The sequence below is a fragment of the Schistocerca americana genome, chromosome 4 (assembly GCF_021461395.2).
Source record: "Schistocerca americana isolate TAMUIC-IGC-003095 chromosome 4, iqSchAmer2.1, whole genome shotgun sequence".
Lineage (NCBI taxonomy): Eukaryota > Metazoa > Arthropoda > Insecta > Orthoptera > Acrididae > Schistocerca > Schistocerca americana.
In genome coordinates, this window is record NC_060122.1 from 37,079,122 (window position 1) to 37,101,449 (window position 22,328).

The 22,328-nt window shown below is 40.2% G+C and overlaps 1 protein-coding gene across 6 annotated transcripts in view; it reads left to right on the forward strand.

The window, feature by feature from the left end:
- The window catches only part of LOC124612379 (peroxisomal acyl-coenzyme A oxidase 3-like), a 143,056-nt gene that overhangs the window by 16,504 nt on the left and 104,224 nt on the right, over positions 1-22,328 (forward strand). For all 6 annotated transcript variants that reach the window (XM_047140550.1, XM_047140553.1, XM_047140552.1 and 3 more), the window contains exon 5: positions 686-833. In XM_047140550.1, the coding sequence (XP_046996506.1) occupies positions 686-833 (148 nt within the window). The remainder of the gene's footprint in view (positions 1-685; positions 834-22,328) is intronic.

The window sequence follows — 22,328 nt, forward strand, 5'->3', positions numbered from 1 at the left end:
TGTCGAAAATAGACAACATACACAGATACACTCATGCAAACACAACTCACACATGCATGGCCACAATCTCTGGCAGCTGATGTGTTTGTTTTGTCTGTTTTTGACAAATGCCTTGTTGGCCAAAAGCTCACTTTCTGACAGTCTTTTTATTGAATCCATCTGCGACTCAGCATCTCTGCCTCCTCTTAATGTTACTTGTCACTCTGTCACATCATCTGTGGACTGTAGCTGCAAAGTACTATCTTTGGCTTCCTCCTCTCTACAGTGCTTCTTTGTATCTCCTTATCCTCACATCTGGTGAGTCACTCTCAGCTTCTGAGTGATCTGCTGTTTCCTTTATGTATTACAGAAACATTGTGGTGGATGTTCCCGTATTTGTAAGGTTCTGTGCCTGACAGAGCAGTAATGAAAATGAAAATTGAGAAAAAAAAATTTATCCTGGAATAATGAATATAATTCTCATTATTTACTCTTTTGAATATGCAATAAATTTTTGTTATTTTCTATTTGGTAATGAGTATAATAAGCAGCAGCAAAAAGTCAATTTTTTATATTTTTATGAGAAATTTGCTTATTAAACAGAGCACAATTGTTTGATGAACTTTAGAATAATGAAAAATATTGTGTACTTGGCGTTTTTAAGTTCACCAGTAAAACTACATGTTGTTGTTTTTCTTTTGACAAGATTGGAGGCTGTTTTGCTCTTACTGAAATCTCACATGGGACGAACACAAAGGAAATGAAGCTAACAGCCACATATGATCCACAAACCCAAGAGTTTGAGCTTCATACTCCTGATTTTGAAGCTGCAAAGTGTTGGGTGGGTTGCCTAGGTGAGTTGTTAGCTTTTCAAAATATGTGATTTGTGACAACACAATAACCTAATGCACTGTAAACCCACATAGTGATTGAAGTAGGAACTACCAAAAGACCGGTATTAACATGAAGCAGTTTATGGGAAGTATGAAGTTTTCAGAGCTGAAAACCCTTTCTCTGGAGGACAAAATACAAAAGGAAATATTGTAGAAATATCTAAGGAAAAGCTTACTCTTCAGTCTGGAACCGCGCGACCGCTACAGTCGCAGGTCCAAATCCTGCCTCGGGCATGGATGTGTGTGATGTCCTTAGGTTAGTTAGGTTTAAGTAGGTCTAAGTTCTAGGGGACTGATGACCTCAGATGTTAAGTCTCACAGTGCTCAGAGCCATTTGAACCATTTGAAAAGTTTGCTGTCACAAACACAAACAACTGTTTGCCGCAAAGCTTGGCAAAAAAAGGCAAAGTTAGGGGATTAGAATGAACACAAACATACATTTATAGTGAGTGCCAGCTAACATCAGTTGATTTCATATGCTTCAACTATTGGTTTGTATAAATAAAATGTTTACTAGTGTAGCATCAATCAATAAAACTTACTATTTTCCTCTTCTTCTTCTTTTAGTACAATATTTTAAATGGTTATATGTGACTATATTATTCCATATCTAACAAACTTAGTTATTCAATCCTTCTATTTACTATTAATACCATCAGAGGCCCACACACAAAAATGGTAATGTGAAACTGTGACTGTGGGGCAAGTTCAACACCAATATTGCAAAATATGCTACTCGATGCTCTGTAGCTAACTTCACTGGGTGCTTTTCTCCCTCTGCCAACCACCCATCTCATTTATGTTCTAAGAATGTTGCTCTGTTTCTGTGCTGTGATATACAATTCCTTATTTATGTTTTATGTATTTTACTTCTTATAGGATTTTCTGTTGCCTTCATTCCACATATCCATCCCAGTGGCATATAAAACAGAGCTTGTATAGACAGCTTTTACGACCGGGGATTTTGTGTAAATGAAAATCGCGAAGTAAGGAAAGACACTAGATGTATAATACATCTGACAACAATAGCCAAAGCTTGTCATGAGAGGCTGTATTGGGAGATGTGAAAAGCATTTTGGTGAATGTAGACTTCATTCCACACTGTGATATAAAACACATCCTTCTCAGGGAAAATTTGCAATGGACTCCATTTCATAATGGTATTGTATAGTCAGATGCCTGCCTGCTTTTCTTGCTGCCTCTCTTCGTCATTCAGTTTTAATCTGCTTTCAAACCTGTAATACAATGTTGTTTAATGGATAGTAAAACAGTATTATGAGAGGGGTAGTTGTTATTCACCATGTAGTGGAGATGCTGAGTCACAGAAATACACAATAAAAAGTGTGTTGAAAAGTTAGCCTTCTCCATTGTTAGATAATAGAACAGTTACAATGCATCAGAAGGCAATTTGGTAATTATTTTAAAAAGAACTGCAGGACAACAAAAATGTGTAGATGTGACAGAGTTTTGGGAAATCAATGCTCATTTTAACTGACTAGCAAGTAACTGATCATATTTGAATGTTAAATATTTATCTTGTTCATGGTGGAATATCCTCTAGCTTCTAATTCATTAATAATGGATAAGCATTCATAACTAAAAAAGTCAGTTTGGTTTCCAAATAGACAAGAGCACAATTTGTGCTATCGGTATTAATGATTTTGGGAAAATATTTGTTCATGTATAGACCAGTGGCAAAATGCTGCTATCGGACCACAAAAGAGGTGAATATGCTCCTCTTTAAAAGACTCTGGCAGAAAAGTGAGTAACCAGCTGCCTCAGTCCTCATTCTGCTTCCCCCACCAAAAATTTTGGCATGGGAACATATTTGTGCTCTTTAACACAGAACATTCTAAACCCTTTTATCCAGTCTCTCTCATTGTAGTTAAGCCTTCATTCTCAGCATCTCCATTTCACTGTCACTATCTATATATGTCTCTTTCCCACTGTCTGCTTTTCCTCCCATTGATTTACAGTATATTGCACTGTCACTGTCAACTGTCTCACTTACAGTGTTCCCTTTTGTCTTTCTTTCCCACTGCCACTGTCCCCAACCATACCTTGGCAGCTCAAAAATTCTGGGAGTCTGACTTATTTTTTCTGGTATACCCACATGTTTAAAATTGTTGTCCAAAATGGTCTATCCTCAGTAGTTACGTGTTAAATTAGCCAATCACGGGGGCTAGACTCCCCCCCCCCCCCCTCCCCCCACGCCAATGGACTCCAGTCAGTCATATTTTTCGTTTTCATTGTGTCGTCTCTCTTTTGCTCCCACTGATTCTATCTCCATGTATCTCTCTTTGTCTTTTATTGCCACTGTCGCTCACTAACCATTGGAGTCTCCTCTTTCTTTGAGTGCTGTTGTCCATTTCCCTTTCTCTTTCACTGCCTCTTTCTCTCTTGCATCATCACTGTCTCCTCACTCTTTCTCTCCAACTGACACTGTCTTCTCTCTCTTCCACTGTCGCTGTCTCTCTGTTACTCACCTTCAGCACAAAAAAGCACGGGTAAGTTTGCATGCCAAAACTGATAGTATATTGAAAAGAGTTTTGATGATCTGCTACAAATATAAATTATAGAAGTGGCTGTCCCCACAATTGGTACTTTTTGTGTCAAAAAATCAGGGTTTTCCAAGGCTTTCTCAGGAAGTGCCCTTGGACAAATGGTGCTTTTGTAAGCTGCCTAAGGTCCACACTAAACCTCACCTAATGCAAAAGAAGCAACTGACTTGTTCAGTTTGCCTGGGCTGCAGGAAGTTTGTAACATTTATATTTTGACCTTACTCTGTAGAATAGCTACAGGATACCCACACTTCCGATATGTATACAAATGATTTTTAGGCCGAGGGCTAAACACATGATTCAGTTTTCTTGTATTATATGATATAAATGATGTATTAGAATTTAGTGTAGTACATTGTTGATGAGTCTCCTGAACAGTAAGGAACTGATTCAACTGGTATGGTCAAGAAAAAGGCAAACCTCATAGTTGGGCTTTGGCACCTGTGTGTGAGTTGTGTGTGTACAAGTGTGTATGTTTTTCTAAATCTGATGAAGGACTTTGTCTGATAGCTTAATCTACACTTAAATGTGCCTGTCTGCCTCCACATGCTTCTACTATGTGATCGGTAGCAGTCTAGCATAATATTAAGGGTAAGCTGTTAGCTGTGAACCACTTGTAAGCTCTTTCCTCTCTTATACCCACTTTTTCTGCTATGTATGTATTTGGTCCCTTTACCAGTTACTCAGTCTGGCACTGAGGAGTCATTAAAAGGCTATTCTCAGAAAGTTGATTCATTACTCTGTTATGAGCCACCTTCTCAAAAAATTTTGAGAACACAGGGATCAGCTAGAATAGGCCACTTTTATAAATGTACACATCAGTCTCTCAAGAAATACATCTTGTCTCACCAACTGGATGCAAATAGTGTGAAGAGTTACCGCTTTTCAGTGACATAGTAAATTCCTCTGTAGTTCAATGGGTAGGGGTGAGATTGCTGATCAGTATGCCCAAGATTCAATGTCCAGCTGGTGATAGGATTTTTTTTTTTTTTTTTTTTTTTCCGCATGATGCTTATGTCATCTGTGGATAAGATTTGTGAATGAGAATATGTCTGAGCCGTACTGTGGTTTGGAGTCTACATTATGTGGTAAGTCCACTTAGAACTAGCAAGATACATCAGAAGAAGGCAAGGGCATACCGTGTCCATGAGGATCAAGCCTATTGAAGCACTGTGGTGTTCGCATCAGTTTTTGAATCTTTACCAGTATTGAATTTTGTAATCTCTGTAGCTGATGGTATAGCAAAACTGATAACCAGTGCTGGAGTATGCAGTATATACCTAAGTGTAATGGATTTTCATGTAGGAAGAGTTTCAGTAATTGAATTGAGAGCTGAATGTTGTTTTTGCCATATTGAATTTATTCCTTTCATGTTTAATAATTATTCAAATTGTCCTCTTGACATTGGTTTTTTAATTTATTTCTACAATGTATATTGTTTGTGGCTTTTTGGTGCCATGGTAAAGAACTGTGCAAAACTGCACTTAGTGAACACTTAATTCTTGATTTGAGCTAGCCCCCTGGATTTAACAAAGCTCACTTTTTGTGGGACAAGAATGTCTTTCACCTTCCACTATAATTGCCCCTGACCTCTTGTTAAGGAAAAGTGTATTCATAAAGTTGTAACAATAGTTTTAGGAAATAATTAAATTTCTCATTTAATGTGTTTCCTTGCAGTCTTTTTCTCATTGTTAATCCTGTAAATTCTCTCTGAATAGTGTAACTGGGTCAGCATCCACTTCTCTGAATTTTTGCTTTTCCTTTCTCAATTAAATATGATTGATGAGGATTTGTTATTGCTATCATTTGGGCATCGTCCAGAAATAACCTTTTCACAATGGGATTCGAATATATTTCATAAAAGATAGTTTTTAGGGAAAGTTATTGTGGGTTTATAAAAAAAGCTGGACATCTCCTTATGACCTCGATCAGAACTATTTGAGATGGAAACTATATTGATATCTCCACATGCAATCACTTTCCAGTTATTTTTACTAAGATCTTTTAGTATTTTTCCTTAATGAGGTTTACAACATTCCCTGTTGGGTGCTTGTGGACTGTCAGCATTGCTAGTTTGTTAGCAGCGGCAGAAGAAAAACATATAAAGTTTGTGAAATCTGCAAGCTTTTGGAGCCAGTGGCTCCTTCTTCAGGAAGAAGGGTTGAAGGGGAAGGAAGAGGGCTAAAGGAAAAGGACTGTTGAGATTTAGGAAATGGGGAGAACTCAGGAAAGTCACCCGAAATCTCAGGTCAGGGAAGAGGTACCAGACAGAGTGAGAAGAAAAGACTGATTGTTGGAAACTGCATCGGACAAGCTTTGAAAACATAAGAGCTCAAATGTGGAAGTTAGGGTAAGAAGCAAAACAGAGCTTAATGACAAAACATCGTGCAAGAGTTAATAAGAGGCGAAAATTTAGTGCATGTAAAAGATAGGTCAGAAAAAAATATATGAAAAACTGAAAGGGAGTGGAGAAAGGAATAGTTACTGAGAAGAAATGCTGAGACCGTAGAAATTAAAGTAAATCAAGGGTAGATGGAAGGTAGTTTTTATCCCTACTCTGCACCCCAATGCTATTTCACCCTTTGAATTTTCAAAAGAACTGTAAGCGTGAAAACAGTGACTTTTTTGCTGAATGTATATATCATATATGCTGATTTTACAAATAAAATGAACAAAAAACTTCTAATGGCTTTGAAGAAATTTTTTTTATTCTTTCATTAATAGAATTTCACTTTTTTAAATACATTTGTAGTGGCAACTTCTGCCACCGAACGTATCAGGATGACCTGATGTAGTGGGAAGAGGTAGAAGACTCGTCTGAGCTTTCCAAACGATTTACCGTTTCCAACCACAGTGCCCTCGTACACCTCGGTCTGCGTCACAGGGCCCCGCAATGCTGAAGAAGCAACCCAGTGGCCCGAGTAGTGCAATGCTGTGTCAGGCGGCCTCGGCCAGCCACAGAGATCTGATGGTGTCAGGATGCGGCGGCTGCTGGCGCAGCTGTCCCCGTCCTCGCCTCAGCGCCACTCCGAGGAGCCGCTAAGTTGCCCGCCGACAACTGCAAGATGGTCCACGCCGTGTTCCCTCGCCGACACGGCTTAGGACACGGCGACACGAGCACCCGCGATCTACATGCAAAACCACTACGTATACTCTTTCAGCAATTTGGCGGTGTGGCCTCCATTCTACTTCACAACAGTTGGTATGCGTAAGTCACTGCAATCTGGCCCGCATCTGACTGTAACTTGTGCTCAGAATATTGCACAAAACTAACTTTCCCTATCCTAAATGGTGGTGCTGCTACACATTAATTATTATAAAACGGTTTCTGTTGGCTTGGCAGTTCTCAATTTACTCTTAATAACTTATCACCATCCTGAGTACAAATTGATCAAATTTCAATTTCTCTCTCAATTAGCTTAGAAAATAATGGTGCCTGGAAATCAAAATTGTAGTTTTGAGAAAAATCAATTTAAAGTTCAGTATTGCAATTTTTGTATAGTTATTGATGAAAATTACATACCACTAATATTTTCCAGCACCATACTGAGCATCATCTGAATCATACTGATCTTCATCTGAATCCTACTGATCTTCAAACAATGTAACCCTCCTGGCCTCAACCTTCATTAGTCACTGTCCTCACCCTTCCAGCCCACTCCCTGTTCCCATTCCAGCACTACACAGCCGTCATTTCACCGCCACATGCCACACCCAATCTTTTAATTTCTTTTTATTTCTCTCCTTTCCACTACTCCCCCCCCCCCCCCCCCCACCTTCTCTCCTGCTCTCCATCTAAACTACAGCACTTCAATGTCTGCCACCCCCACCATACTAACCCTCCCACACCCCACCCAGCCTCCTCCTTACCCCCACCCAGTCACCACTCCCATCATGCACTGGTGCCACTGCTTGCAGTGTGGTTTCAGTTATGTGAGACTGCAGACGTGTGTACAAGTTGCATTTGCGTGAGTGTGTGTGTGCACATGTGCGTGTGCATGTGCATGCCCGTATGCCTATTGCTTACAAAGGCCTTAATGGCTGAAAGCTGTAATTGTGTGAACCTTTTTGTTGTGCCTATCATGACTCAGCATCTCCGCTATATGGTGAGTTCATATTGATCTTCTTTTCTTCTCTTGGTCACGCTTCTTTACTGTCTAGTTTCCTTTGTTCATTTTAAATTAACAGTTTCTGCTTTCCGGATTCTCTCTTTATCTGTTTGCACCAAGGAATTTGCTGCATTTCCACTAGTTTTTATGCTCAACACTTCAGAAAACATACAGTTTTCTTGTTACACCATCATTGAAGTGTAAAATAGGATCATAAACACCAGTCTTGTGGATTGGATTCTGAACAATTACAGTTTTATCATTGAAGCATAAAATAGCATCATAAATACCAAATTTGTGGATTGTAATCTGAACAAATACAGTTTTCGGTAACCAGGTCCAAATGACAAAGTTCACACCTTCATTTAAATTTTGTGTTTTCCCATGAAGACATTTCTTCAGCAAATTATCTTTATGAAGATCTCTAAAAAGCTTTAATTTCAAGTAGAGAATGTTTATGGTCATATGTTGCACTTCTCCTGTATTTGTACCAAGTGTCAGGATCATTTGGGCAAAAACAGTGCTGAGGATTTTCATTTGTGGAAGGCTTATGGAAAAAGACAGCCCATACAGGTTTTTTCTTGTTTCCTAAACTCCCAGCATTTCTTCTTATGGACAAGCCATAATAATTCTGTAATCTATCTATTCCAACATTTTTCAGGTGACTTTGGCCATTTATCTTCTTACTATCTTCCTGTACTGTTTTATGACTTTTCTTTTAATAATCTTCTCAATCTGGACTCCATCCTTTTCTCGACATGTCCAATGCATTCAAATTTAGAAATTGAGACATTAGGACTGTAGGGTTGTGTTGCACATATCCATTCATAAGCCTTGCTGTCACGTCCCCTAAATACTGCATCTGACACCACTTTTGACAGTGAATGAGAATACTGAGAATTACAGCTACTTCCATCCCACCACTTGGACCAGTATAATTCATCTGACAGTTACGTTCATTCTCTTTCTCAGCTTCACCGGCTTACGTATTACAGTACTTGCTTGGAATCTCTTTTGGTGGACTTGAGTTTTATTATTTGTAAATTATATCTCTGAACTTTGTTTACATTCTTATTACTTAGAAACTCTTATCATCTCTGATCTTGTTCACATCTACAATGTTTTGAGTGTTCATTAAACATATAAATACATCATTTCTTCAGAATGAGATTTTCACTCTGCAGCGGAGTGCGCGCTGATATGAAACTTCCTGGCAGATTAAACCTGTGTGCCGGACTGAGACTCAAACTTGGGACCTTTGCCTTTCGCGGGCAAGTGCTCTACCACTGAGCTACCCAAGCACGACTCACACCCCGTCCTCACAGCTTTACTTCTGCTAGTATCTCGTCTCCTACCTTCCAAACTTTACAGAAGCTCTCCTGCGAACCTTGCAGAACTAGCACTCCTGAAAGAGCACTTGCCCACGAAGGTCAAGGGTCCCAAGTTTGAGTCTCGGTCCGGCACACAGTTTTAATCTGCCAGGAAGTTTCACATCATTTCTTGTCTGTTATGGTCCTTAAACCATAAACCATATTGGTGACCCCGATATGATTAATAAGAAGCATAACACATTCATGGTTAGTGAAGTGTAAAAATGATTGGCAACAGCAACGATGCAAATCCAATGCCCGCATCAGTACAGAACGAAGCAGATATTGCTCATGTTTCAGTGAAGATTCCGCCCATCTGGAAAGTAAACATAAAAGTGTTGTTCCTTCAAGTTGAAGCACAGTTTACCACATTGGTTATCACTAACAAAACCATGAAATTCAATCTTGTTGTTGTGTCATATGAAGCAGATGTTGTAGGATTAATTTCTGACTCAACCATTATCTACTGCTCTGTTCACAGAGCTTAAAACAAGAATAATTCAGGAATTTGAGAGTCAGGAAATAGAAAAGTAATGAAATTATTAACAGAAGTGGAATTAGGTGATAAGAAGCCAACTCAGCTCTTATGTGAGATGCGAACTTTAGCTGGTACGCAAATCAAGGATGATTTTTTGAAAACCATATTTATGCAACGCCTTCCTGTCACTGCACATTCTATACTAGCTACAAGTAAAGATGACCTTGACACCATAGCCACTAAGGCTGACAAAATTGTCAAATTTTCACAAACGGGGTCAAATATATGAGCTCAAACCTTGTAGGCGTCATCCAGTATTGCAGTGGGTAAAGTAAATGATACTAGTAACAATAGAATCTCTAAACTAGAACCGCAGATTGCTGAATTAACACTGACAATCAATGAATGAAAACAGTGTCATGTTCATGAGGCAGCTCACGTACATCTTGCTCCTCACCAATTAGATCATGAGGCAGGTCATGGTCAGCCCAGCATTTTAATCCTAATAGAGCACTATGTTGGTATCATTTTAAATATCGCCACAAGGCAAAGAAATGTCAGAGTACGTGCTCGTTTCGACCATCTTCCACCCAAAATTTCAACAAACAGTCAAACTCAAACGCTCCACACTAGCGGCGGCAGGTGATCGGAGCCACCTTTCATGTCGTCTATTTCTCACAGACAGAAGTAGCAGAAGTCATTACCTAATTGACACCGGAGCTGATATTTCTGTGATTCCGCCTTCGAATAGTAATTGCCGAAAGAAAACAGATCATAAACTTTTACAGAGAATGTCTATTTATTATTACTCAGTTTGGGTTTATGGCACAACTTCATATGGAATTTCATAATTGCAGATGTGCAATTGCCGATTATTGGAGCCGACTTCATTCACTATTATAATCTTTTAGTAGACCTCAAGAACAGACGACTCATTGACCCGGTAATGTCAGCAGCATCATATGGCACATTGATTAAGGTCTCGGGCATAGAAACAGTTCATGTAATTCCACCACATCAAAAATATGCTGTAATTCTAAAGAAATTTCCCATCTTGCTCCAAGAAAACATCCATTTTCACATCTCAGATATCAGCACTTTTCATATGATGTCACAGGAGGACATCCTGTAGCAGCAAAGGCACGATGACTACCACCAGATAAAGCAGAGTTCTAACAGATGATTAATATGAAAATCTGCCAGCCGCAAAAGAGCGCCTTGGCATGCCTCTTCCACTTAGTTTCCAAGGAAGACGGACCCTGGAGGCCTTGCAGAGACTACCATACTCTCAACAAAATAGCCAAGCCTGACAGGTATCCTATTCCTAACCTTCAAAATTTTAACTGTCAACTGCATGAAAAACAAATATTTTCAAAAATGGATGTCAGAGCTTATCATCACATTCCTGGATGTGCAGGTGATGTACCTAAGACCACAGTGATAACTCCATTTGGTTTGTTTGAGTTTTTGTGACTTCTGTTTGGACTCCGAAATGCAGCCCAAACTTTTCAAAGGTATATCAACAATATACTGAGAGACCTTGATTTCGTGTACTGTTATCTGGATGACATTCTAATGGCACCACAAGATGATGAACAGCACAAGAAGCATCTTCAGTTGCTTTTCGAATGCCTCAGTAAGTTCAACGTCAGAATCAATCTGAACAAATGCATTTTTGGTTCAATAGAAGTACCTTTCCTGGGATATGTGGTAACTGCAGAGGGAATTAGACCACTACCAGATCAATTACAAACCGTTGTTGACTATCTGTTACCTACAACAATAAGAGAACTGTGCCGATTTCTTGGCCTCATTAATTTTTACCGAACAGCACCACCAAATTCAGCCGATAAACAAGCAGAGCTTTTGAACCTACTCCATGGGACTAAGAAAATTGAAAACAGGAAAATTAATTGGACAGAAAATCTTCGACAAGCCTTTAATGACCTAAAAAATAGCTTAGCTAATTCAGCACTTCTGGCTCATCCATCTTCAAATTTACCTCTCATTTTAATGGTTGCCGCCTCAGATTATGCTGTGGGTCATCTTTACAACAAATCAAAGGTAATAATCTGCAACCATTAGCATTCTTCTCCAAGAAATTGACAAATGCAAATATCAGTACAAGTTGTGGCTCAAAATCCAGAAATGCCAAATTAACTAATAAATGCTATGTAGCAAATTGTATCCAGATGTATTTTTTCATAGATAGTTGAAATAGCTTTACTTTCTGCAAAAAAAAAAATATTGAAAATGTAACGAATTTTCAGTTGCTGATATTACACACCATCTTGCAAAGCCCAGCTTATAAAAATAATGTGTGGATGAATGTGTGTGTAAAACAAAAAGTACACAAACAAAATCAGTTGAATGGTCTCTCTAAGATACATGCTGTGTAATGTAATGCACGGCTCAGCCGTGGGACCTAATGTCTTAGAACAAAGGAAAATGCATCAAACAATCTGCTAGCTAAAGTTCAAAAGTTGGTATAATGTGAACACTTTAATGTGGCATTTTTAGTTAATGGTGGTTTTGAATTGTGGTTGGGTAAAGAACCAGGAGAAGTCGGGTCTGAACTACTAACTGTGCAAATTAAGTTGACACTTTGTGCAGTGGGTGATGGGAGTGACTATGAAGCTATTTTCCATTCACGCTCACTCCCTCAGCCACTGTGCTGACTGTCAGCTTAGCTCGTGTGTATAAGTACCTGACTTACAACACTGCCAGCCTCAGCAGCAATTGTGTGGTAACCATTACTGATTGCTTCGTATTATGTGTTGCTTATTGTTTCCCTTTGTTATGTTGAAATGAGTGAAGAACCTCATCAGAATTTTTAAGTCTAGTTTGTTTACACTCACAGCTGTCTGCCAGTTTATAGTGTCTGTTGTGCAGACACTATATCGTGGCAGTTTTAAGTGGGGAGTGTTTTGAACTATCATTGCGTATGATATTGGTAGAGATCAGATCTGAACCACCACTGCTAACCGCAGAAAACAACTGCGCTGCAGTCAGTATCAAATGCTTTGTGTACCCCAATTTGCTTTGTGCTGTGGATTGTTTGTTTTTTCTCATTTTTAAATGAGTGAAGAGACAAATACTGGTGCGTTAAGGGATTCAAATCCAACTCTTACCACAACAGAAAGAGGCAGAACAATCCCTATGAACTTTATGACAGTTCTGATTTCGTGAAAGCACAGCATGTGGATGTAAGATGACAATGCTTCGAGAGGTTGGGCTGCCGACTGCCATGATACAGTGCCTGGATAGTACACTCCGCACTGTGGTGATTAGAAAACAAAACTTGTTAAAGTATTTCGACCACACCAAAATACTTCCCCTAATGTGGGAATAGACTTATTTTTGGTTCTACTTGTACTGTAACCGCTTGTCAGTTCTATCTGTAGCATTGTCAGGTATGAGTCAGACAGTTACGAATGATCATGAAAGGCCGACTCAATACTCTGCTGATCTTTTAATTATCTAATTGGGAGGGGAAATAAAAACAATATTGAGAAACACACTGAACCAGGAGAGCACTCTGTTCACCTGTGGAAAAATGCTGCTACTTGTCACCAGAAACAATTATTTGCTGTCAGCTTAAAGAGAGTCAAAAGAAGAAAACAAGCAACAATTATTTCGGAAAAAAGCTGTCGAAATTTTTACAGAAGTTCCCCAACCACCATTTATTTTAATAGTCAGTTTCAAAGGGACTAAGACTTTGTCTTCGGTCATGTAACATGACAAACTTTTAAATTAGTACATCTAATACTTGGGGGAAGGGGGAGGGGGGGGGGGGGGGTTCAGGTCCCTAAATAGGACATTTAGACCTTTCCATCAAAGCATGACTAACTTGTTAAATAAGATATATTAGCTTCTCTTAATTCTAACAAAAAGAGAAAAACATCTAGGTATTTCTACATATGTGTTACATGCAACAGAAACAGCTTCAAATTTACATAAGTTAAACAGATGGAAATTTTTGGAAATTTGTGGTAAGGTCCTATGCCACCAAACTGCTGAGGTGATTGGTTAAACAGATGCACCTAAGACACATATTTATTTTTATTAATTAATTAATTAATTTGTCCATACAAATCTCTTTTTCAGTACATATATTGTACACAGGATATTGGACAGAAAACCTTTTTAGCTATTGGTTTTTCAAATGTCAAACATAAATTATTTAAATTTTTATAACAAATTGGATCTATACAGTTAATAATTACACATTTTTTGAAATACTGTATATATATATATAAATAACTTATTTCTACAATTAAAGATGCAAATTACATATTTTCTTGCATAAGATACTGTGGGATTGAATAGTAGCAGTTTTTTAGAACGTAGGCTGTCACAGACTTTTTAAAGCTTTGTAGTTCAGAAAGAGATATCATGTCTTGGTAATCTGTTTTAAAGTTTTGTTTCTGCATGATATACACCTTTTTGGCATAATGTGATGTTACAATGATCAACGTGTATGCCACTGTCTGACATGGTACTGTAGTCATGGACACTTTTGTTTTGAGGGAAAAGGTTTTCTTTTCTGAGAATGCTTTTTTTGACATGCGTGACTACTTCCAGTATATAAATGCAGGAAAGGGGTGGGATCTTTGGATCTTCAAAGAAAGGTTTGCATGGTATTCTGCTGCTCACTTGTTGTGTTATTCTTATAATTACCTTTTGTTTCCTGAAAAGTGTTATGGCCTGGTGTACATTACCCCAGAAAATGATACCATACTTCAGTACTGAATGTACGCGAGCAAAGTATACAGCCCTAACTGTTTCTGCACTAGTATTGTTGCAAAGAATTCTTACTACATAGCTCATTTTTGCTAGTTTTGAATTTAGGGATGTGATATGAGTGCTCCATTTAAGATTTTCATGGATATGAATCCCAAGAAATTTAGTTTCATTGACGCCACTAATGTTTTGGCTTTCTATACATATTACAGGTTGTGCCAGATATTTATTTTGATCAGTGTGGAAATTCAAGAGTACCATTTTTTGGGGAATAACTATTAGCCTGTATCTGGTAAACCATTCAGACACTCCTTTTGTAATATCTTTTGCGGATGAAGTAAGATTTTCTTCTTTATTCCCTTCAATCAATAGACTGGTGTCATCTGCAAACAGTACTGGTGCAGAATCCCTAACATGTGCTGGGAAATCATTAATGTAGACCAAGAAAAGAAAGGGACCTAAAATGGAGTCCTGTGGAACACCATGACTTAGTCCACATAGTTCTGAAAGGTGTACCTGGAGTTCATTTCCTTTCGTGTGCTTAATTTCCATTACCTGAGAGTGATATTCCAAATATGATTTAATCCACTGATTTGGCACACCTCTTACACCATACCATTCAAGCTTCCTCAGGAGTACAGAATGATCAATCACATCAAAAGCTTTTGGTAGTTCCAAGAATAAACCTGAGATATTTCTGTGGTTGCCAACTGCATTTAAGACATGGTTTATCAGATTGAAAGTGGCTGTTTCAATTGATCGCTGTGGTCTGAAGCCATGTTGACATGCAGAAATAATATTGTTCTTGTTGAAGAATGTAGTTAGTTTTGTAAGGAACACTTTTTCATTAATTTTCGGAAACCCTGACAATAGCGACACAGACCTACATGATCACCTTTTTTTATATAGGGGTATTACTTTCGCTATTTTCAGTTGCTGAGGGAAGACAACACATGATAAGGATGAATTGCATAAGTCCAATAAAGGCAAAAGTGTTTGTCTTGCTGTTATTTTTATGATATAATCTGGAATATCATCAATACCAGTTGAATAATTACTCTTCAGTGAATTAATGGTATTTAGGAGCTCTCTTGGGATTATTGGACTGAGGAACATGGATATATTATTTATTTCAATAGATGAAAGTTCTTTCCATGTTGTGTTAGGTGGATTTCCAAATTTTTCCTTCACTAATTTTCCAGTAACAGTTGCATAATTAGAATTGAAACTGTTTGCAACTGCCCTAGGGTCAGTGACATTCTTGCCATCATGTGATATCACAATATTTTTGTGAGTTGTCTTCTTCCCCGTAAGATCCTGCACAGCTTTCCACATGGTCTTAGTTTTATTGGACGACTTCATAATATATTTGTCATTTTCCTTAATTTTTGCCTCTTTTATGACGCATGAGTTGTGCTTGGATAGCTCAGAACCGGCACACAGTTTGAATTTGCCAGGAAGTTTCATATCAGCGCACACTCTGCTGCAGAGTGAAAATCTCATTCTGGAAACATCCCCCAGGCTGTGGCTAAGCAATGTCTCCGCAAGATCCTTTCTTTCAGGAGTGCTAGTTCTGAAAGGTTCGCAGGGGAGCTTCGGCAAAGTTTGGAAGGTAGGAGATGAGGTACTGGCAGAAGTAAAGCTGTGAGGATGGGATGTGAGTTGTGCTTGGATAGCTCAGATGGTAGAACACTTGCCCACGAAAGGCAAAGGTCCTGAGTTCGAGTCTCGGTCCGGCACACAGTTTTAATCTGCCAGGAAGTTTCATATCGGCGCACACTCCGCTGCAGAGTGAAAATATCATTCTGGAGACTGGGATACTGTACTTTGCTAGAAACATCTTAACAGACAATGCAGTATTTGCCAGTGCATAGTCTTGATACAGGACCTTTGACATGTTCTTCCACAGTTTGTGTCCTTTTTTTGTGTGTGTTTTCTCATGGAGTTGAGCAAGAACCTCAAGGGGGTAACACTGATTAACAGTTGAACCTTTAGACACCCTCTGAAGACATACTATTCCATGAATATCATAAAAAACTATCATCATCACCTTGAATCTTGATTTGCTCATTCGAGCTGTTTTTTACTCTCAGTGAAATCCGTTGCATGGATTAGCACTTACTTTCTGGATCATAAGTGAAAAACCAAGATTTGTCACATTATAATTCTTTCCAAGAAATTACGATCATTTTCAGGGGTATACAAAATGTTAGTAGAAACTTGTTTGTGAGAATGTTCAGCACCAATTTCGCCCGCACTTTTCTCATGTTAAATTGCTTATGTAAAATTTGCCTTACACAATCTGAGTCAATTCCTACAGTTTCAGCAAGTGACTGAACAGTCAGTCAATGGTCAGACTAATCAGATTACCTACTTTTTCAATATTTTCATCAGTTTTTGATGTTGAAGGGTGTCCTAGGCATGAGTCATTTTCAGCAGCACATTGGACTCATATTCGAGAGGATGATGGTTCCAACCTGCATCTAGCCATCCAAATTTAGGTATTCCGTGATTCCCCTAAATCACTCCAGTCAAATGCTGGGATGGTTCCATTGAAAGGACATGGCTGATTTCCTTCCCCATCCTCAATGCAATCTGAGATCGTACTCCGTCTCTAATGACCTCACTGTCGATGGGACATTAAACCCAATACTCCTTCCTTCTTCATCTTAAACGGCTTCTGAGATATCTTGGAAATGCTTGAACCACTGAAAAACTCACATACACGGTAAAACGCCTTTGCTATTATTACACGTAAATAGAGGAGTTGCCTCAAAGATGTTCCTTGGCAATAGTTTGTCGACATTTATTATGTATACTACTTTTAACCCTGTGGTTACATATTGACGGTGGCTGTTAGGGATATATGTGGCTGCGATTGCTTTGCTGGTGTAACTCTTTTCTATATGTGGGTTCCTCTCAAGTCCATTATGTGATTGGTGTATAAAAAAATTAATATAAGTCAGATGCAAATTTTGTTTTGTGTGGGTAAAAAATCTTATTTTTATTATGTAATTTTTATGATGTGATGTACCTCTTTTTAGTTATAAACTATGATTTATGTTGTCTGTGTTCTTATACTCTTTTTTCATGTTATAAATGTTTCCATATGCAGAAGCCTGAAGATGACACTATGTGGTGTTGAAACTGGTAGCTTCTGATAAAATGAATGAACAATGTTACATACAAATAAGCTGCTGATGTTGTTATAGTTATGCAAGTGAAGTTCTCTGCTTGCATATAACGGGTCTAGATGAAATCAAGTTAATTGTTGGATTTTTTACAGCTGCCTGATTCAATTGTGGCAGCTATAGAGTCATCAAAGAAAATCTACTGTCAGTAGCTTGTAAATACCCAGGTCGTGCCTACTAGCTAGAGAAAGCTTTAACCTACTGTGTATAGACTGGGACATCTATGGATTCACTGCAGGTGGCACAGAAAGACAGTATTATGAAGAAGTTTTGGACATGTTTTCTGAAAACTGTTTTGAGCAGCTAGTCCTGCAGCCCACACAAAATGGAAATAACTTAGATGTCATAGCTGCAAACAGACCAGATCTTATTGATGATGTCAGCATATAAACTGGAATTAGTGATCATAATATCACCATAGTGGCTAAGGTTAAAAATGTTAATAATCAGTCAAGAAGCTAGGAAACTGAAGAAAGAGCATATAAGCAGTTGTTAGCATCTCACTTGAATTTCAATCATTTAGTTCCAGTATGATGGGCATCTAGGAATTATGGGGAAAGTTTAAACAGATAGTAAATTGTGCTCTGAACAAATATTTGTCTAGTAAGTGGATTAAGGATGGAAAATAACCCCTGTAGTTTAACAACGAAATTAGGAAAATGCTGAGAAAGCAATGACCGTTGGTTCAAAAGAGAATGCGCCAGTGTTGACAGGCAAAGGTTAGTAGAGATATGTGTGTTTGTGAAAAGATCTATGTGCAAAGCATAACAACTACCTCCGTCATAACTTACAAAGGCTCTGGCTAAGAACCCAATAAAATTTTTGTACTTTGTGAAATAGCTGAGTAGGTGTAATACTCATCTCCAGTCACTCATTGACCAGTCTGGTATAACAGTAGAAGATTTAAATTCTGTGTTCACTTAGGAAGATTATAGAAACATACTGTCATTTGATCATCAAACAGAGTCCTTTATGGACGACGTACTAATAAGCATTGGCCCCTTACTTAGCTTGCATTTATCACGAATCTCTTGCCCAGCACAAAGTCCCAAATGACTGGAGAAAAGTGCAGGTGACTCCTGTATATAAGAAGGGTAAAAGAACAGACTCACAGAATTGCAGACCGATATCCTTAGAATCAGTTTGCTGCAGAATTCTGGAACATATTCTGAGATTGAATTTAATACATTTCCTAGAGACGAAAAGACTTATGTCTGTGAATCAGCACAGTCTTAGAAAGCATTGCTTCTGTGAAACTCATTGTGCTATTTTCTCACATGATATTCTGCAAACTATGAACAGGCTGATCTCATGTTTCTGGATTTCCAGACTGCATTTGACAGGGTATCTCTCTGCAGAAGATACAAGCATATGGAATAGATTACCAGATATGCATGTGGTTTGGAGACTTCTTAAGTAATAGAATCCAGTGTGTTGTCCTTGATAGCGAGTGTTCATCAGAAAACAGGGTATCGTCAGGAGTGCCACAAGGATGTGTGATAGGAGTGCTGTTATTTTCTGTTTTCATAAATGATATGGTGCACAGGGTGGATGGCAATCTGCAGTTGTTTGCTGATGATGCTTTGGTGCACAGGAAGATGTCGAAGATGAGTGACTGTAGGATGATACAAGATAAATCTAAAAACAAAGATGATGTGACTTACCAAATGAAAGTGCTGGCAGGTCGACAGACACACAAACAAACACAAACATACACACAAAATTCAAGCTTTCGCAACAAACTGTTGCCTCATCAGGAAAGAGGGAAGGAGAGGGAAAGACGAAAGGATGTGGGTTTTAAGGGAGAGGGTATGGAGTCATTCCAATCCCGAGAGCGGAAAGACTTACCTTAGGGGGAAAAAAGGACGGGTATACACTCGCACACACACACATATCCATCCACACATATACAGACACAAGCAGACACATTTAAAGACAAAGAGTTTGGGCAGAGATGTCAGTCGAGGCAGAAGTGCAGAGGCAAAGATGTTGTTGAATGACAGGTGAGGTATGAGTGGCAGCAACTTGAAATTAGCAGAGATTGAGGCCTGGTGGATAACGGGAAGAGAGGATATATTGAAGAGCAAGTTCCCATCTCCGGAGTTCAGATAGGTTGGTGTTAGTGGGAAGTATCCAGATAGCCCGGACGGTGTAACACTGTGCCAAGATGTGCTGGCCGTGCACCAAGGCATGTTTAGCCACAGGGTGATCCTCATTACCAACAAACACTGTCTGCCTGTGTCCATTCATGCGAATGGACAGTTTGTTGCTGGTCATTCCCACATAGAATGCGTCACAGTGCAGGCAGGTCAGTTGGTAGATCACGTGGGTGCTTTCACACGTGGCTCTGCCTTTGATCGTGTACACCTTCCGGGTTACAGGACTGGAGTAGGTGGTGGTGGGAGGGTGCATGGGACAGGTTTTACACCGGGGGCGGTTACAAGGGTAGGAGCCAGAGGGTAGGGAAGGTGGTTTGGGGATTTCATAGGGATGAACTAAGAGGTTACTGAGGTTAGGTGGACGGCGGAAAGACACTCTTGGTGGAGTGGGGAGGATTTCATGGAGGATGGATCTCATTTCAGGGCAGGATTTGAGGAAGTCGTATTCCTGCTGGAGAGCCACATTCAGAATCTGATCCAGTCCCGGAAAGTATCCTGTCACAAGTGGGGCACTTTTGTGGTTCTTCTGTGGGAGGTTCTGGGTTTGAGAGGATGAGGAAGTGGCTCTGGTTATTTGCTTCTGTACCAGGTCGGGAGGGTAGTTGCGGGATGCGAAAGCTGTTGTCAGGTTGTTGGTGTAATGCTTCAGGGATTCCGGACTGGAGCAGATTCGTTTGCCACGAAGACCTAGGCTGTAGGGAAGGGACCGTTTGATGTGAAATGGGTGGCAGCTGTCGTAATGGAGGTACTGTTGCTTGTTGGTGGGTTTGATGTGGACGGACGTGTGAAGCTGGCCATTGGACAGGTGGAGGTCAACATCAAGGAAAGTGGCATGGGATTTGGAGTAGGACCAGGTGAATCTGATGGAACCAAAGGAGTTGAGGCTGGAGAGGAAATTCTGGAGTTCTTCTTCACTGTGAGTCCAGATCATGAAAATGTCATCAATAAATCTGTACCAAACTTTGGGTTGGCAGGCCTGGGTAACCAAGAAGGCTTCCTCTAAGCGACCCATGAATAGGTTGGCGTACGAAGGGGCCGTCCTGGTACCCATGGCTGTTCCCTTTAATTGTTGGTATGTCTGGCCTTCAAAAGTGAAGAAGTTGTGGGTCAGGATGAAGCTGGCTAAGGTAATGAGGAAAGAGGTTTTAGGTAGGGTGGCAGGTGATGGGCGTGAAAGGAAGTGCTCCATTGCAGCGAGGCCCTGGACGTGCGGGATATTTGTGTATAAGGAAGTGGCATCAATGGTTACAAGGATGGTTTCTGGGGGTAACGGATTGGGTAAGGATTCCAGGCATTCGAGAAAGTGGTTGGTGTCTTTGATGAAGGATGGGAGACTGCATGTAATGGGTTGAAGGTGTTGATCTACGTAGGCAGAGATACGTTCTGTGGGGGCTTGGTAACCAGCTACAATGGGGCGGCCGGGATGATTGGGTTTGTGAATTTTAGGAAGAAGGTAGAAGGTAGGGGTGCGGGGTGTCGGTGGGGTCAGGAGGTTGATGGAGTCAGGTGAAAGGTTTTGTAGGGGGCCTAAGGTTCTGAGGATTCCTTGAAGCTCCGCCTGGACATCAGGAATGGGATTACCTTGGCAAACTTTGTATGTGGTGTTGTCTGAAAGCTGACGCAGTCCCTCAGCCACATACTCCCGACGATCAAGTACCACGGTCATGGAACCCTTGTCCGCCGGAAGAATGACGATGGACCGGTCAGCCTTCAGATCCCGGATAGCCTGGGCTTCAGCAGTGGTGATGTTGGGAGTAGGATTTAGGTTTTTTAAGAAGGATTGAGAGGCAAGGTTGGAAGTCAGAAATTCCTGGAAGGTTTGGAGAGGGTGATTTTGAGGAAGAGGAGGTGGGTCCCGCTGTGATGGAGGACAGAACTGTTCCAGGCAGGGTTCAATTTGGATAGTGTCTTGGGGAGTTGGATCATTAGGGGTAGGATTAGGATCATTTTTCTTCGTGGCAAAATGAGATCTTCGTGAAATGAGATCCATCCTCCATGAAATCCTCCCCACTCCACCAAGAGTGTCTTTCCGGCGTCCACCTAACCTCCGTAACCTCTTAGTTCATCCCTATGAAATCCCCAAACCACCTTCCCTACCCTCTGGCTCCTACCCTTGTAACCGCCCCCAGTGTAAAACCTGTCCCATGCACCCTCCCACCACCACCTACTCCAGTCCTGTAACCCGGAAGGTGTACACGATCAAAGGCAGAGCCACGTGTGAAAGCACCCACGTGATCTACCAACTGACCTGCCTGCACTGTGACGCATTCTATGTGGGAATGACCAGCAACAAACTGTCCATTCGCATGAATGGACACAGGCAGACAGTGTTTGTTGGTAATGAGGATCACCCTGTGGCTAAACATGCCTTGGTGCACGGCCAGCACATCTTGGCACAGTGTTACACCGTCCGGGCTATCTGGATACTTCCCACTAACACCAACCTATCCGAACTCCGGAGATGGGAACTTGCTCTTCAATATATCCTCTCTTCCCGTTATCCACCAGGCCTCAATCTCTGCTAATTTCAAGTTGCCGCCACTCATACCTCACCTGTCATTCAACAACATCTTTGCCTCTGCACTTCTGCCTCGACTGACATCTCTGCCCAAACTCTTTGTCTTTAAATATGTCTGCTTGTGTCTATATATGTGTGGATGGATATGTGTGTGTGCGCGCGAGTGTATACCCGTCCTTTTTTCCCCCTAAGGTAAGTCTTTCCGCTCCCGGGATTGGAATGACTCCTTACCCTCTCCCTTAAAACCCACATCCTTTCGTCTTTCCCTCTCCTTCCCTCTTTCCTGATGAGGCAACAGTTTGTTGCGAAAGCTTGAATTTTGTGTGT